We start from the raw sequence: 16,828 nt of genomic DNA on the forward strand, positions 1-16,828 counted from the left end.
ATGTGGGTTAGTCTTTTTCCTATAATATCTTGGGGGGGGGAACAAAAAAACGAAAAGCGTTCCGCAGTAAATGAAATACTATCCCGCAGTCAAACTTGACCTCATTAACTCATTAAAACGGGCACCTGCCAAATCCAAGTAATTAAATAAATTCAAACATGTTTCCATTAGCATCTCGCGGTGGGGCAATCGTTAACGTTGCACTTTTTTTTTCACACTTTAATTTACAACTTTGCCTCAACTGTTCGTGGTTGGATCCTCATGCTGACTTTTTTTGTTAGGTCATTCCATTACATCATAAATATATATATATATATATATATATATATATATATTTATTTATATAGATGAATATTATGAGAGGATTGAAATAACAAATTGGTGACTAATTAGAATGGTTTATGACAAATTTTTATTGACATTAAATTTGAAGATGTTCCTGTTGTGGCCTTCAGATAAGCAACATTTTTCAGAGATAAGAAGCTTTTAGAAAGAAACTCTGTTCATGGAAATTTTGCCTAGCGCTATGTGCAGGAACGAATAAAGGAAAGTTCTTTTCAGTTGCGATAGAAGACAAATTCTAGCTGTGAATGTCTTGCAAGGAAGCACCTGAGATTAAAGCTCAGTCGAGCACTTTCCATGGAAATAACGATAGAGTAGAAAAAGACTAGCATTATTTCTTTTGTGAGGAAAGGAATTGTAGAAAACTGAAGCGATCATCCGTCACTAGATTGTGAAGTTGATTTTGTACTCTTTCTCAGCATGAAGGTGTTGCATGAGCAGCACCGCTCCAGATGTGGCAGCAGTACTCCATCGTAGGATGTGTCTAACTAACTTTTAGGATTGCATCAAGAAGAGTGTACATTTGCGGTATTATCGTCATCCCCCCCCCCCCCAGTGTTAGTACGAAAGAAAAGGAGAAAATAAGTTCATCGGCAGAGTAGATTATCGAGAGTGAGCTAAGTAGAAAGAGAATGGAGAGGAAGTTGTTAACTAAGGCGCGCACAAGAAAGCTGAAATAAGATTGTTAATCAAGGTGTGGCAGTGATCGGAGTCAAAGGACCGGACAATAGAGGTCAGTATATTTAGAATTAATTTATGGACAGTGTTAAGAGTGTTAATGAGTTTTGCCACAGTTTACAACAGTTAGGAACAGTTTATGGACAGTCTTGAGCTTGTGGCAGTTGAAGGTTTTCCAGTTTAATACAGGTTGTCGCTTGGAACAGATCAAGATGAGCTGACATCAACTGACAAAAGTGGCCTCGACAGACTATGTAGATGTGAACCCTTAACACTTAGAGGGTTGTTTCCCTCGATGGTGTCACACACACACACGCCCAGACCCCAATAGAATGTTTCTATATATATTTTTTTTTTTTTTTTTTTTTTTTTTTTTTTGAGTTGTTCAAGTTTTTTTTATATTTGTGAACCCCCTGCGTGCCTTCTCGGCAGTCGCCAATGTGAGAGAGATGACGACACGACCAGAATCAGAAGAGACAAAGACCACAGAAACAGCGTTGGAGTTGACAATCGTTGTCAGGGAGTGTGGGTGGGTGTGGGTATATAACATGTGATGGCACACCCTTTGTCACATACTAAATTTCCTGTAATTCTATCCAATAGCTTTAAAGCGTCTAAGTGGCCAATACACGAACGCACATATATGGAATGCTTCATTGTGATATAGATTTAGTTTTTATTTTATTCTTTTTTTGTGGTTGAGCAACTTTTTGACGAGAACAAACAAAAAACAAGTGAACGCGATGATAATCGATCAACTCTTTATGAATTAATAAACAAACTGTACTCACTTCACCTGACCCCCCCCCCCCCCCCCGAACTCGTAACCCTTCGAGCGAAACCAGTTTTATACTTGCAGCTGGTTAATTAAACTGACTGAGCCCCCTGTCTACCCTGTATATCACTTAAGAAGATACTAGCCCAAAGAGGAGTTCATAGTGAAGTAACAGTTGCCAAATCCACAGCTGCACTTCTCTCAATTTAAAAAATTTTCTTTCTTTTATTGTACAAGGGTTATTCCCAAAATAATGGTTCCTATTTTTTTTTTTTTTTTTTTTTTTTTTGAAACTCCAAAAGTTTAAGAGTTATGAAAATTGCATTCCTCAACAGAGATATATATTAAAATAAAAGACAATCATTGAATTAATAAAAAAGAAAATAGTTAATTAATGAGATGTCCTTTTGAAAATTAGTTAACTTTATGACTTTGATTGCACCTATGTAGCCTATTGATAATATTTTTTTTCCTGAAAATCGCTCTATGTAAGGAGCTAAGAATAATGAAAGATGATTTTCACAAAGGCAGGGGATATCTATTGACCTTAATCTTGAAAAGACCAAGGAAGAAAACAGTGAGCAGGTAGAGAATTCCACAAGCGGGCAGTTCTTGAAAAGAAGCTACTGGAATAGGAAGCTGTATAACAATGAAATATTAAAACAGCAAATTAATGAAGACCACTAGACCAACAAGTCAAATGAGCCAAAACAAATGAAGCAGGGAACAAATCAGACATTGCCGAGAACGTATGTCCTAATAGTATTGAAAAAAAAAATTGAGACTAGCAACATTACGTCTGTATGAGAGAGGTTGCAGAGAATAGGGAAAGGTGGGAGGCCAATCAAATTACAGATACGTAAACCTGGTGTAACAATTCACCCTGGGTAGGTTTAGTTGCCTTTCGTCGAAAGAAGAATTTAGTTAATACTAGCTAACTTAATTGCAATTGGCATAGGGTCCCTGATATGTAGCAAGTTTACTTGACCATCATTCAACCTTGGTGTGACGTCCACACCAGGAAGTTGTAGGTATCAAAACAGCGAATTGATGGAGACCACTAGACTAACGAGTCAAACGAGCTGGAACAAAGGAAGCAGGGAATAGATCAGACAATTCTGAAGGTCATACGCAATAATAGTATTAATAAAAATGGCGGATACTACCACTTCAGGTTAGAGTGGACCTGAGAGTAATGACGAGTTAGCTGGAAAAGTCCACAGGTAGGCATTTTTAGAAAAGAAGCTTTGTTCATGGAATTCACTTTAGGTTTAAAAGCAGATAGAGAGTGGGGGAAATTATTGAAGCTGTATTACAATGAGGTATCCAAACATTGAATTTATGAAGACCACTAGATCAACAAGTCAAACGAGCTGGAACAAAGGCAGCAGGGAATAAATCAAACAAATCTGAAGGTCACATGCCATAATAGTATTAATAAAAAAAAAAACTGAGACTAGCAACATCATGTCTGTATGGAAGAGGTTGTAGAGAATTAGGAAAGGTGGGAGGCCAATCAAATAGATTTCTGCAATTTATCAAGACCCCTCAAATGAGACAGTTTCACCAGGCCAAATATGATAGCAGCATTCCATACATGGTTTGATAGATTTGTAGCGATAAAGAATGGCATCGGGTGTGAGAAAGTATTTGGAGCGCTAGAGAGAGCTGACTTTATTGGAGCGCTAGAGAGATCTGACTTTATTGGAGCACTAGAGAGAGCTGACTTTATTGGAGCGCTAGAGAGAGCTGACTTTACTGGAACGATAGAGAGGACTGACTTTACTGGAACGATAGAGAGAGCTGACTTTACTGGAGCGCTAGAGAGAACTGACTTTATTGGAGCGCTAGAGAGAACTGACTTTACTGGAGCGCTAGAGAGAACTGACTTTATTGGAGCGCTAGAGAGAACTGACTTTATTGGAGCGATAGAGAGAGCTGAATTTATTGGAGCGATAGAGAGAGCTGACTTTATTGGAGCACTAGAGAGAGCTGACTTTATTGGAGCGATAGAGAGAGCTGACTATATTGGAGCGCTAGAGAGAGCTGACTTTATTGGAGCGCTAGAGAGAGCTGACTTTATTGGAGCGCTAGAGAGAACTGACATTATTGGAGCGCTAGAGACAGCTGACTTTATTGGAGCGCTAGAGAGAGCTGACTTTATTGGAGCGCTAGAGAGAGCTGACTTTATTGGAGCGCTAGAGAGAGCTGACTTTATTGGAGCGCTAGAGAGAGCTGACTTTATTGGAGCGCTAGAGAGAGCTGACTTTATTGGAGCGCTAGAGAGAACTGACTTTATTGGAGCGATAGAGAGAGCTGAATTTATTGGAGCGCTAGAGAGAACTGACATTATTGGTGTGCTAGAGAGAGCTGACTTTATTGGAGCGCTAGAGAGAGCTGACTTTATTGGAGCGCTAGAGAGAGCTGAATTTATTGGAGCGCTAGAGAGAGCTGACTTTATTGGAGCGCTAGAGAGAGCTGACTTTATTGGAGCGCTAGAGAGATCTGACTTTATTGGAGCGCTAGAGAGATCTGACTTTATTGGAGCGCTCGAGAGAGCTGACTTTATTGGAGCGCTTTTAAATCAATAAAGTCAGCTCTCTCTAGCACTCCAATAAAGTCAGCTCTCTCTATCTCTCCAATAATGTCAGTTCTCTCTAGCGCTCCAATAAAGTCAGCTCTCTCTAGCACTCCAATACTATTGGACTATTTACTACCTCTGAAGAGAGAAGTGTAAATATTCAAAACAGGCTCCTTCAGTCTTTGACAGACTATGGATACCCATGAATGAGTACCTGTGCATGAAATTTTTGTGGTAGGAGGTGCGCAATCTCCAACCACACTTCTCCTGTGTCGACATTGTTAAATACCAGTGGCAAGTGAAGTGTATGTACAGGACAACTGGAAACAAATGCTGAGATAAGCGGAGAGCAGATACAGTGCCTAGAATTCCAAAATGGTCACCCATCTGGTACTAACCAGGCTCAACGTTGCTTAACTTTGGTGATCTAATGAGAACCGGTGTGTCAACGTGATTGTGCCGTATATTGTGAAATATTCAAAACTCCATGGAATAAGGAACATTTTGATGATGCACTAAAACAATAAAAAAATTTTTTTTTTTTTATCCGCCATTAATTTATTTTCTTCATTTTATATTCACCCAGGACGATGTAATAAAATGCAAGATGAAGAAACAGAATCAATGATGCAAGAGTTTATCTTGTCTTGAAGTGGGTTATAAAAAAAAATGGTGGTGGTGGGGGTAGATAATAAAATGGTCGAATACTAATAAAACTGAAGTGGACAGATATTTAGTTGCTACTTCAATAAGTAAATTGCTTGCGAAACGTATAAATAAACAATTAGTCATCACAATAAACATTGTTCGACCGACCCAAAAAGATTTATGGTCTTAAATCAACAGCCGAAAAGCAAAATTATCTTTGGCCAATATCATGAAAAATGATGGAATTATTAATGCCATCTGTTTATTGTCCGCATACAATAGACAAACTTGTACACACGGCAAAGAGCAATAAGTGTACAGTGGAGCCAGACACAAAGGAGTTTCACGTTCTTATTATCTCTAATATAATGTGTTCTGTTTCAATATCTACGTGTATAAATAGTTATTCGTTTGCGTGTAACACCAAGAGAGACTGGGGGGGGGGGGCTCCTTCAGCCTTTGACAGACTATGGATATCCACGAAGGGGTGCTTCCTGCACGTGAAATTTTTGTGGCTGGAGGTGTACAATCTCCAACCACACCTCTCCTGAGTCAATTGTTAAATACCAGTGGCAAGTGAAGTGTCTGTACAGAATGACTGCAAACAAATGCCGAGATAAGCGGAGAGCACATACAGCGCCTAGAATTCCCAAATGGTCACCCATCTGGTACTAACTAGGCTAAACGTTGCTTAACTTTAGTAATCTGATGAGAACTGGTGTCAACGCGGGTATGCCGTATATACCAAGAGAGACTATGTATTAGTAATGGGATGATTCCAATATTTTTCACTGATTCCAATACAATTACTGATTCCGATTCTTTATAAATCTCTAAATAATTAACTATAGAGTTGTTATTCCCCCCCCCCTTACTGTAAAAACGCATGTTAAATGTGGAGATATTTTCCCGAACAGAAAAAAAAAATACACTTGCGGGTGATCACCTATCGATTTTAGTTTTACTAGTAGCTAAAAAATCAATAAATATTTATTATTTTATCATTATTACCAGCAAAGATAGATTTTGCTTTAAACACGTGTAAATAAAAAGAACGATTTAAAGAATCGTTTTGGCATCGTAAATATGCACACATTTTTTGATTCCGATACCCCCGAGGAGTCCGATTTTTCTGATTCCCAATTCCGATTAATCGTCCCAACACTACTACATATATAAAGGTTAAGTATTAATTCATATATTTGTATATTATATACTTAAACGTTAAGTTTTTTTTTTCTTGTTCTGACAATGATATTAAAAGCCTACTTTTTTTTCTATTAATATTTATTTACTTCCCCACAAAAGCAAAATCTGACACAAGTTAGTTTTTAATGTGGGGTAAAACCAGCTCCACAAAAAGGGGCACTGTGGAAGTAGGCAAAAATAAAATTTACTTTAGTACAGAAGAGTTCCCCCTCCTATTGACTAAGAACAAATTAACTTAAGTGTAGCATTAGAACAGATGGTATTTATTTGCTCCCCCACCGAGCAAATTAGGCACAAGGACGATTTTTAATGTGAGAAGTGAAGGGAGGGGGAAGGGAAAAAGGGGACCAGCTCCCGAGAGGTGGGAAATGGGAGCTGGTTAATGGTCAGGCATGTGGGGTTGCCCCCACATTTGGTCTTTGCTAATCATAGCTAGTCATAGCTTGCAGCATCTGCCGGAACAGATGGTATTTATTTGCTCCCCCACCGAGCAAATTAGGCACAAGGCCAATTTTTAATGTGAGGAGTGAAGGGAAGGGGAAGGGAAAAAGGGGACCAGCTCCCGAGAGGTGGGAAATGGGAGCTGGTTAAAGGTCAGGTATGTGGGGTTGCCCCCACATCTGGTCTTTGCTTGCAGTATCTGCCGGAACAGATGGTATTTATTTGCTCCCCCACTGAGCAAATTAGGCACAAGGCCGTTTTTAATGTGAGGTAAAAACCTGCTCCCCTAAAAGTAGGCAAAAAGGGGGCACTCTGGTTACCAAAAATAATAATTGTCCCAGTATAGAGGGTTTCCCCTCCATTGACTGGTACTAATTATCTTAAGTGCAGCATCTGCCGGAACAGATGGTATTTATTTGCTCCCCCACCGAGCAAATTAGGCACAAGGCCGATTTTTAATGTGAGGATTGAAGGGGAAATGGGGACCAACTCCCCGGGGAGTAGGGGAGTTGGATAGTGACAATTGGTGTGAAGGGTTTCCCCTACATTGACCAAGGTCTTATATATGAGGTTGCCCACACATATGGTCTTTGCTTGCAGTATCTGCCGGAACAGATGGTATTTATTTGCTCCCCCACCGAGCAAATTAGGCACAAGGCCGATTTTTAATGTGAGGAGTGAAGGGAGGGGGAAGGGAAAAAGGGGACCAGCTCCCGAGAGGTGGGAAATGGGAGCTGGTTAAAGGTCAGGCATGTGGGGTTTCCCCCACATCTGGTCTTTGCTAGTCATAGCTGGTCTTTGCTAGTCATAGCTTGCAGTATCTGCCGGAACAGATGGTATTTATTTGCTCCCCCACCGAGCAAATTAGGCACAAGGCCGATTTTTAATGTGAGGAGTGAAGGGAGGGGGAAGGGAAAATGGGGACCAGCTCCCGAGAGGTGGGAAATGGGAGCTGGTTAATGGTCAGGCATGTGGGGTTGTCCCCACATCTGGTCTTTGCTAGTCATAGCTAGTCAGAGCTTGCAGTATCTGCCGGAACAGATGGTATTTATTTGCTCCCCCACTGAGCAAATTAGGCACAAGGCCGTTTTTAATGTGAGGTAAAAACCAGCTCCCCTAAAAGTAGGCAAAAAGGGGGCACTCTGGTTACCAAAAAATAATAATTGTCCCAGTATAGAGGGTTTCCCCTCCATTGACTGGTACAAATTATCTTAAGTGCAGTATCTGCCGGAACAGATGGTATTTATTTGCTCCCCCACTGAGCAAATTAGGCACAAGGCCGTTTTTAATGTGAGGTAAAAACCAGCTCCCCTAAAAGGGGTCACTCTGGTTACCAAAAATAATAATTGTCCCAGTATAGAGGGTTTCCCCTCCATTGACTGGTACAAATTATCTTAAGTGCAGTATCTGCCGGAACAGATGGTATTTATTTGCTCCCCCACCGAGCAAATTAGGCACAAGGCCAATTTTTAATGTGAGGAGTGAAGGGAGGGGGAAGGGGAAAAGGGGACCAGCTCCCGAGAGGTGGGAAATGGGAGCTGGTTAAAGGTCAGGCATGTGGGGTTACCCCCACATCTGGTCTTTGCTAGTCATAGCTAGTCATAGCTTGCAGTATCTGCCGGAACAGATACTACACTTTTGATCTTTGTTCCAAGGCCAGATCTACTTGTTCTATTTGAAAATTATTAAGATAAACGTTTTAATATACTCAGTCATGGATATGCAAACAATTACATGAGGGTTAACTAATTTGTATATTCCTTAAAAAAAAAAAAAACGAGCGTTCATTACTTATTCATTTTTTTATGGTTTCTTATTAGATGATTTCACTATTATGCCGAATTCTATTTATGCATAGTTTCTACATTCTGCATAATTGCATAGAATTTAAGAGGAAAATGTTCTAGCACATGGAAATACTTTTATATACATTTATTTTATGGAAATCACTTGAGACAAGGCATGAAGCCATTTTATGTAAGAGTTAACAAGAATGAAAGCTGATTTTTTTTTTTTTTTTACACAGTGATCACCACTTATCAAGGCCCGGAAGCCACTCAGGGATAAGGGTTATTGCAAGTACATTACGTTAGTGAGGAGATTTGCTGAAATGTTTACTTAAGGGGGCGGTTCATTAGGAATTTGTTAACATTGGACTTGAAGACATTTTATTCTGGAGATATTTCATGTTGAGGTTTGGGGATTTGTGGAATAGGTCGGCATACTTGGTTAGAGCAGTACAGAGAGGGAAAGTAAGAGAGAAAAAATTTCCGACATCTCAGACTACTGGTCACCAAGTACTACCGACCTTTAAGCAGCTTTTTCTTCACCCTTTGTCAGAAAAATCACTCATTGAATGAGGACTGGATGACAAAATAGGAGAAGCGAGAGTTACTGGAGCTGCCGATAACACATCCACTGTATTATCTACTCTCCATTAAAAAAAAAAAAAGGGGGGGGGGATGGGGACAAGTGACTTAATATCTAAGTAGTAAGTCCGGTGCTAAGTTAACAATTCAGGACACTTGATAATCTCCTCTCCCATATTAATGGGTGGAAGTTTGTTGTTATCTATCGAGTTTAAATTATTAGAGTTTCATCTTTATGATTATTTCAAAGACAGGAAATGCCTATTGCTGGACAAATTATTACAGACGTCATAAATCCTGAAGACATTAACACTAAAAATTTACCTGGAGAGAATGCGGAGTGGGCTCGAAATATAATTTTACCGATTAAAAGGAACCCTAACAAAAATGTAATTTTTAATCACGTGAAAAAAAATATTTCTCTTTATTTACAAAAAAATCGAACAATATTTATAAATCATACCGTAGCTTGTTGCTATATTTTATTATTTTCCATTTTCTTTTTAATTGTAATTCGTATCCCAAAAATGTTATTTTCTGTTTCCTAGCATTTTGTAATTTTGTTATGTTGCCAGTGGGTTGTGTATGTGCGTATATATATATATATATATATATATATATATATATATGTTTTATTTTTTATTACCATATTTTTCTGTTAAGTTACATTATTGTTTTGGCTACACAACCGATTTTTGCCGTCATGTAGCTTCCTCCCTGACGGCAAAAAAAAGGGCCGGGTAGCTAAAACAATAATGTAACTTAACAGAAAGATACGGTAATAAAAAATAAAACGCATATTTGCTCTACAACAGTATCGAGCACTTTCTTCAGTTTTTATTAATTACCATTTCTACTAAATATATATATATATATATATATATATATATATATATATATATAAAATAAAAATTACAATTAAATTTACCAAAGTGATCCAAGATGGTAAAACTAAGTATATTATAAATATTAAAGAATTAATATTTATAAAGTAATCTCAACTGTTTTCTCTTATATATATATATATATATATATATATATATATATATATATATATATATACTAGCAAAAGTACCTGTCGTTGACTGGGTTCAAAAACAGCTACAGAAAATGGACTCTGATTTATGAAAGTATGATAGATTATGAAAAGGAAGGCTTGTAAAGAGATAATTTTGAATTTGGGGGTATCAAAACCAAAGCAAAATATGATGAAAGTAAAAATAAAATAAACCCCATAATTTATTATACCATAACTGTTCACACTGAAACACTTATCACAATATTCTGTGGATCTATATTAAAAAACCTTGTTAAACTTTGTGACATATTTCCATTCTATGGAGGTCAGGCGCGAATGAACACCCCATAATTTTATTATACCATATTTCTTCAAACTGAAACATAATTATCAAAGTATACTTAAGCAGATAGATATGAAAAGTCTTTAAAGTTTGTGGCTATTTCCATTCTATGGAGGCCAGACGCAAACGCAGACCCCACAATTTTATTATACCATCCCTCTTTAAGTTAAAACATACTTATCAAAGTATTATTATGTATCGAAAACACTTGTAAACGTTTTTTTATTTAATTTTTAAATTTTTTATTTCCATACTTTGTGGACCAGGCGTGTACGCAGACCCCACAATTTTAATGAATCATCATTATACCAGATCAAACATACCCATTCCTGTGTCTCGATACATCTTCTATCATTATATGTAATCAGTTTTTTTTAAATAGTCAACCATATAGGAGCCTATTCGTGACTAGACACACACACAGACGTTCAGCTTTATATTATATAAACATGTGCCTAGTGTGTGTGTGTGTGTGTATGTATATATATATATATATATATATATGTATCCGTGTGCCTAGTGTGTGTGTATATATGTATCCGTGTGCTTAGTGTGTGTGTGTGTGTGTGTGTGTATATATATATATATATATATATATATGTGCCTAGTGTGTGTTTATTTATTTATATATATATATATATAATGAGCAAATGACAAAGGTCTATATTCCAAATTTCATGATGTTGACCATCTTACAATTTATTCCTTTAATTACGTTGACATTTACAATTTTTGGCAGCAATTGTTTTGTAGCACAAAATCAATCATTTTATTATTATCAATGAATCTATTTTGCCTTCAACTCATTAGAAGAAAATAAAATGCAGGATTACAAAATACGAAAATTGGAAAAGAAGCTGCAATTACCTTTTATTTTATCTTTTTCACGCCATTTTAAATTTAAAAAAAAAGAGAAAAAGAAATTCAAAATGAGCGGAAATTCGGTTCGCAAGGTACAACAACATCAAGACTTCAAACTGAATGAATGGGGGTAGATTGTATAATTGAGATGACATGTCACGAAAACATTCATTTTACGATGATGTGCATGAAACATTCTTTTATATAGATATTTAGATATACCGTTCCTTGTTTGCGTGTCACACTGGACAAAGGTGCAACTAGCTTACTTATCTTGTCATTGTCACACTGTAAAATGAAGACATCTTCCTATGAAGAAAACTACAAACACCAGGTTATATTTTACATGTTTTCACTTCCATCTTCCCTCTGAGTTTGCAAACCTTTTTTTGCCTTCTACATCCTGCTATAATTTATTCATTAGCTTCCACAGATGTAAAAATATATCAACCAATTCCTAATTGACGAACTAACTGATCATCTTCTTTCATGTTTTTACATGTATATAATATAATCTCATTTCATTGTTAGTTTCTATGTAAGCCTTCGTCACATTGTTGTTGTCCTAAATTTGGCTAACCTTTTGTTTATTTTGCTGAAACTAAATTTTAACTGTCATATTTCTTCTATATACGAGGTGCCTTCAGTAAGTTTCTAGAATTTTTTGTACAAGCATTTAAAATTGTCGTAGACTCTTGAAAATTCAGTATGTTATTGCTATACATCTTATGAGATGATTGACCAATTTTTATGATTTCAGGTTCAAATGAACAGCTACAGCAGGAATTGGAATACACCCTACTAAAGCCTGATTGTCACAGCTGGTGAATTTCGAAAATGCAATCTGGACACTTTAGAAGAAGGATATACAATAAAATTCTGTTTTAAACTTGGAAAATAAGCTACAGAAACGTATGGAATGCTTTAGGACCATCTTGCATAAATCGAGTATCAGTTTTTGAGTGACATAAGAGATTTAAGGAAGGCAGGAAGTCTGTGAGGGATGATGAGAGGTTTTTGAGGAGTAAGGAAGTCAGAACACCAGAGTTGATTGGCCAAATAAAGAATTTCATGGATAAGGACTATTATGTGTCTATAGAGACAATAAGTGCACAGTTTGATGTCAGTGTGGGAACTGTACACAAATTATTCGCAAAGATGCAGAAGATTTGTGTGAAATTTGCCCCAAGGGTGCTCAGAGAAATCAGAAAGAAAGATGTTGTCATGACCAAGATGGGCATCAAGACAGTTCCTCACTCTCCCTATAGTCCAGACCTTGCTCCCTGTGACTTTTGGTTATTTCCTAAGCTCAAGGAAAACCTTAGAGGCTGTCGTTATGAGATAATTGAGGAGATGAAAGAGGCTGTGACAAGGGCCATTGACACGTTCACACAAGAGGACTTTCATGGGGACCTTCCAAAAGCCTGTTGGAATGATACAAGTGCATTGCAGCCGGAGAAGATTACTTCAAAGGAGACTAAAGTTTCATGTGTGTACCATCACTAAAAGTGCTCATACAAGAAAAGTCTGGAAACTTATTGAAGGCATTTCATATTTGATTGAGATTTCATAATCTGCTATTAAAATATTTTTTCCAACATTCTTCCCAGAGTTAAATATTTCAATAACATGAAACAATCACAGTGTTATCTTTGTTTTGTCGCTCTCGCTGGGTAACTCAGCACTACCCGGGACTCACAATATCCAACAGTAGGTCCTTTTTCATTATATCTTTCTTTCTATTTTAGAATGATTGGTCTCTGGATCGTTGTGCCAACCAAGCATGTTCTTTGGCCCCAAAGACGTACATCAATCAAATCCTGAACCATTTGGTTCTTACGATGAGGAAACATATTAAGCAATATTATCAGGTGAGAAATGTTTGAATGCATGATTCTGATTACATAAATTGAAAAAGATTTTGTCATTGTGTTTGAAATCATTCATTTTAACTTCATAATAATTCATTTTAACTTCATATAATTCAGTAAAAATGAAACCATCAGCATGTTGTGAAAATATGCTAATTAGCTGCTGACAATTCATCAAGCAATGAAGACCACAGTTCGTGCGTGATGTTTTATTGAAATTTAGAAAAATAATAATAAAAAGATCAAACCATAGAATTAAAAATTTTTTTTTATTTATGTTTCAACCCAGCCAACCAGCCACATGCAACATAAAAAAAAAACATGGTCAGCCACTGTATAAGAAGAGTATTCAGTATTTAAAGCCTTGCTGACCTAAATAATGTTGACTACATCCTTGAATCACACCTTAAAAATTTTTTCATTTTATGCTTGTGTGTATGTATATATATATATATATATATATATATATATATATATTGTTTTTAAAATATAATTATCCACTGACATATATTCATTCCTCCATGCAGAAAAAATTGAACCAATCAAAATTTACGGATGCATGTTGAACGTTTATGAAGCCAATGCAGCTGATGTCAGCACGGTTAGGAGATGGGTTTGTAGATTTCAGAGTAGCGACAGATGTGAATGAAAAAGTGTACTCCAGGCACCCATGTACAGCCACTATATATATATATATATATATATATATATATATATATACACATATAAATAAGAATATGGTTATAGGGCTCAATGTTCAATGCAGGAGGATACAGGTTTCATCATTAAATCTTGGGAAAATCAGTGAGGCTAGCCGTAGATTTGAAACCTGGATGTCAGTCACTATTACCTGTAACCACTGGCATCTGATTCTCTTATCATCTTTTTAAAAAAAAAAAAATTTTTTTTTTAAAATTCAATTTTCACCCCAAACAAGGCACAGTGCCACTTTGAAGTAGGGGGCTACTATCGGGGACATAAGTTGCAGAGATATGAAGAGAGATGAGCAGCAAGATGTCTGTTCACATTACACTTGAACTTCTGCATGTCAGTACAGTTGGGAAAGCAGAATCCCGGAAGTGAGTTCCAAAGTCTAGCAGTTCTGGGGAAGAAACTATTGGAGTAGAAGGCTTTCTTACACCTAGGGATCTCTACTGTAAAGGCGTATGCTACTGTAAGTAGAAGTAATGATATTTTTAGCTGAATTTTATTTGTTTACATTTTATGATACTGATAACCAAGAAGACTCAGTTTTTTTTTTATGGAACAGTATTGTGTTATGCCAAGTCAAAACCATCTCATTTCTTTTACTGGAGTGCTCCACCTGTAGGAAATTTTTTTTTTATGTGTGTGTGTGTGTGGTTAAATTTTAAATTCTGAAAAAAACAATATATAGACACATACATTCAAATTAAGAATTTATTGCTTGACAAAAGGAATATATAGAAGTGGTTGTGTTAATTTCCATGGATTTTCAATAATGGCTCATATCATCAGAGGAAATAAAATGCGGTTAGCAAAATGTTCAGCTGTGAATGGACGCTTATTTTGCTTTTCAGCACAATTATTGAAAATAGTTTTTTGAGTGGTTGAGGATAATTATATGGCAAAAATTTATATGAAAAGAGAATTTAATACAACCTGCTTTGAAAAGCAAAAAAAGCGTCCATTCACAGCTGAACATTTTGCTAACCGCATTTCATTTCCTCTGATGATATGAGCCATTATTGAAAATCTATGGATTAAGGAAATTAAAATAACCCCTTCTATATATTCCTTTTGTCAAACAATAAATTCTTAATTCGAATATATGTGTCTATGTATTGTTTTTTCAGAATTTAAAATTAAACCACGAAACTTATATATTGCTCTATTCTTAAATATTGAGCTTTTCCTTTTTGGCTAGGATCACCTTGAAAGTATTACTTCAAGTAATATCTATCAGGATTTTTCATCTGAATTCTATCGGTGTCTTATCTCATATCTTCTATATATATAAAAGGCAAAAATCGGTGTGTATGTATGTATGTATGTATGTATGTTTGTTTGTAACGCTAAAACTTTTGAAAGACGGAACCAGAGTTGACAAATTTGGTATCATATTGCACCTTGATCACCCGGATGACAAATATCGAAATTTCACGTCAAACGGACCAGTAGAAAGGGGTCAACTGATCGTTTTTCTCCTAGGGGGGCCCCCCAAAAAACCTGTCATTTTAACGTTATTCAATACGTGTCACGTGACGTGACGTCAGCTCAAACTTTTGACAGACACAACCAAAGTTGACAAATTATGTATCATATTGAACCTTGATCACCCGCATGACAAATATCGAAATTCCACACCAAACGGACCATTAAAAGGGGGTGAACTGATCATTTCTCTCCTAGGGGGGCCCCAAAAAAAACCTGTCATTTTAATGTTAATATTACATAATCCAAAAACGCTTAGTCATGTCACGTGACGTGACGTCAACATCCAGTAATGGCGAACAAATGTAAACAAACACTTTGTTTTACCGATACTTTTGTAATTTCTCTTCTGCTTTGTTCTAGAGATTATTAAACTCCATGACAATGTCTCCAACGTATTTAACTGGTTAAAAATAGTATTTATACAAGAGTTTTAACGAAAAATATCAGGAAAAAATGTACAGGAATAAAAAAAAATTCAGCTTTCAAAATATTCGTCGATAAAAAAAACCGATCTTTATATTTACGCTAGCCATTTTGTATATTACCACGTGACCTGCTATCTCTTAAACTGGAGGGGGGGGATCCACTTGAATCCAACAAAACCAGTAATTTTTTTTTTCTATTATATATACATCATTTTCTATAAAATTAAGTGTAGACTTTATAATTAAAACAAAAAATGTTATTCATACTAAAAAAAAAAAAATGCTTAGTCATGTCACGTGACGTGACGTCAACATCCACTAATGGCGAACAATTGTACCTATTTACTATGCCTCCCCACGGGACAGAGTTAGACACCAGGGTCGTTTTTTAACGTGGAGAAAAGGTACAAAAATAAAAATTGTCTCAGTCGTGGAGGATTTCTCCTCCACCGAAAGAGAACAAGAAATAGAAGTGCAGCATCTGAAGAACAGATACTACACTTTGATCTTGACCAAAAGGCCAAGAATGCGAACAATTGTAAATAACAACTTTTTTCACAAAACCAACACCGTCTTTCTTTTTTTTTCTCTCTCTTTCTCTCTCTCACCCACTTACTCTTCCCTCTCTCTCACCCTCTTTCTCTTGACGTCACACCACTGTTAAACTGTGGGGGGGGGGGACACATTCCCAGGCATTATCTCCTATAGATGCACATTTTATTAGAAATTCAGCTTTAAAAATATTAGACGATAATAAAAATATAAAACCAACACCCTCTTTCTCTTTTCTCTCTCTCTCACCAACTTACTCTTCTCTCTCTCTCACCCTCTTTCTCTTGACCTCCTACTACTGTTAAACTGTGTGTGTGTGGGGGGGGGGGAAGAGGCAGCTTGAAAACCAACAAAAACAGTGCACAGTTTCCCAAGCATTTGGGGTGGGAAGGGGGGGAAGAAGCCGAGCGCACAGTTTCGTGTGAGAGAGAGAGAACAATTCTCAACCTATATACTCAACAAATTTTTTATCTACAGATTTGAAAGTTTGTATATAGGGTATTCAGACATATGGAAATA

General features: G+C 36.6%; 1 protein-coding gene and 2 pseudogenes across 1 annotated transcript in view; 1 reads left to right on the forward strand and 2 right to left on the reverse strand.

The window, feature by feature from the left end:
• Window positions 1–16,828, forward strand: part of LOC145296947 (DNA polymerase alpha catalytic subunit-like) — a 238,723-nt gene that overhangs the window by 203,696 nt on the left and 18,199 nt on the right. The window contains exon 36 of the mRNA XM_080143167.1: window positions 13,014–13,136. Within this exon, the coding sequence (XP_079999293.1) occupies window positions 13,014–13,136 (123 nt within the window). The remainder of the gene's footprint in view (window positions 1–13,013; window positions 13,137–16,828) is intronic.
• On the reverse strand, window positions 4,727–4,843 carry LOC145297427 (5S ribosomal RNA; annotated as a pseudogene).
• Window positions 16,157–16,290, reverse strand: LOC145297200 (U2 spliceosomal RNA; annotated as a pseudogene).

The sequence above is a fragment of the Euprymna scolopes genome, chromosome 17 (assembly GCF_053919585.1).
Source record: "Euprymna scolopes isolate OS-2025 chromosome 17, ASM5391958v1, whole genome shotgun sequence".
NCBI classification, from domain to species: Eukaryota; Metazoa; Mollusca; class Cephalopoda; order Sepiida; family Sepiolidae; genus Euprymna; species Euprymna scolopes.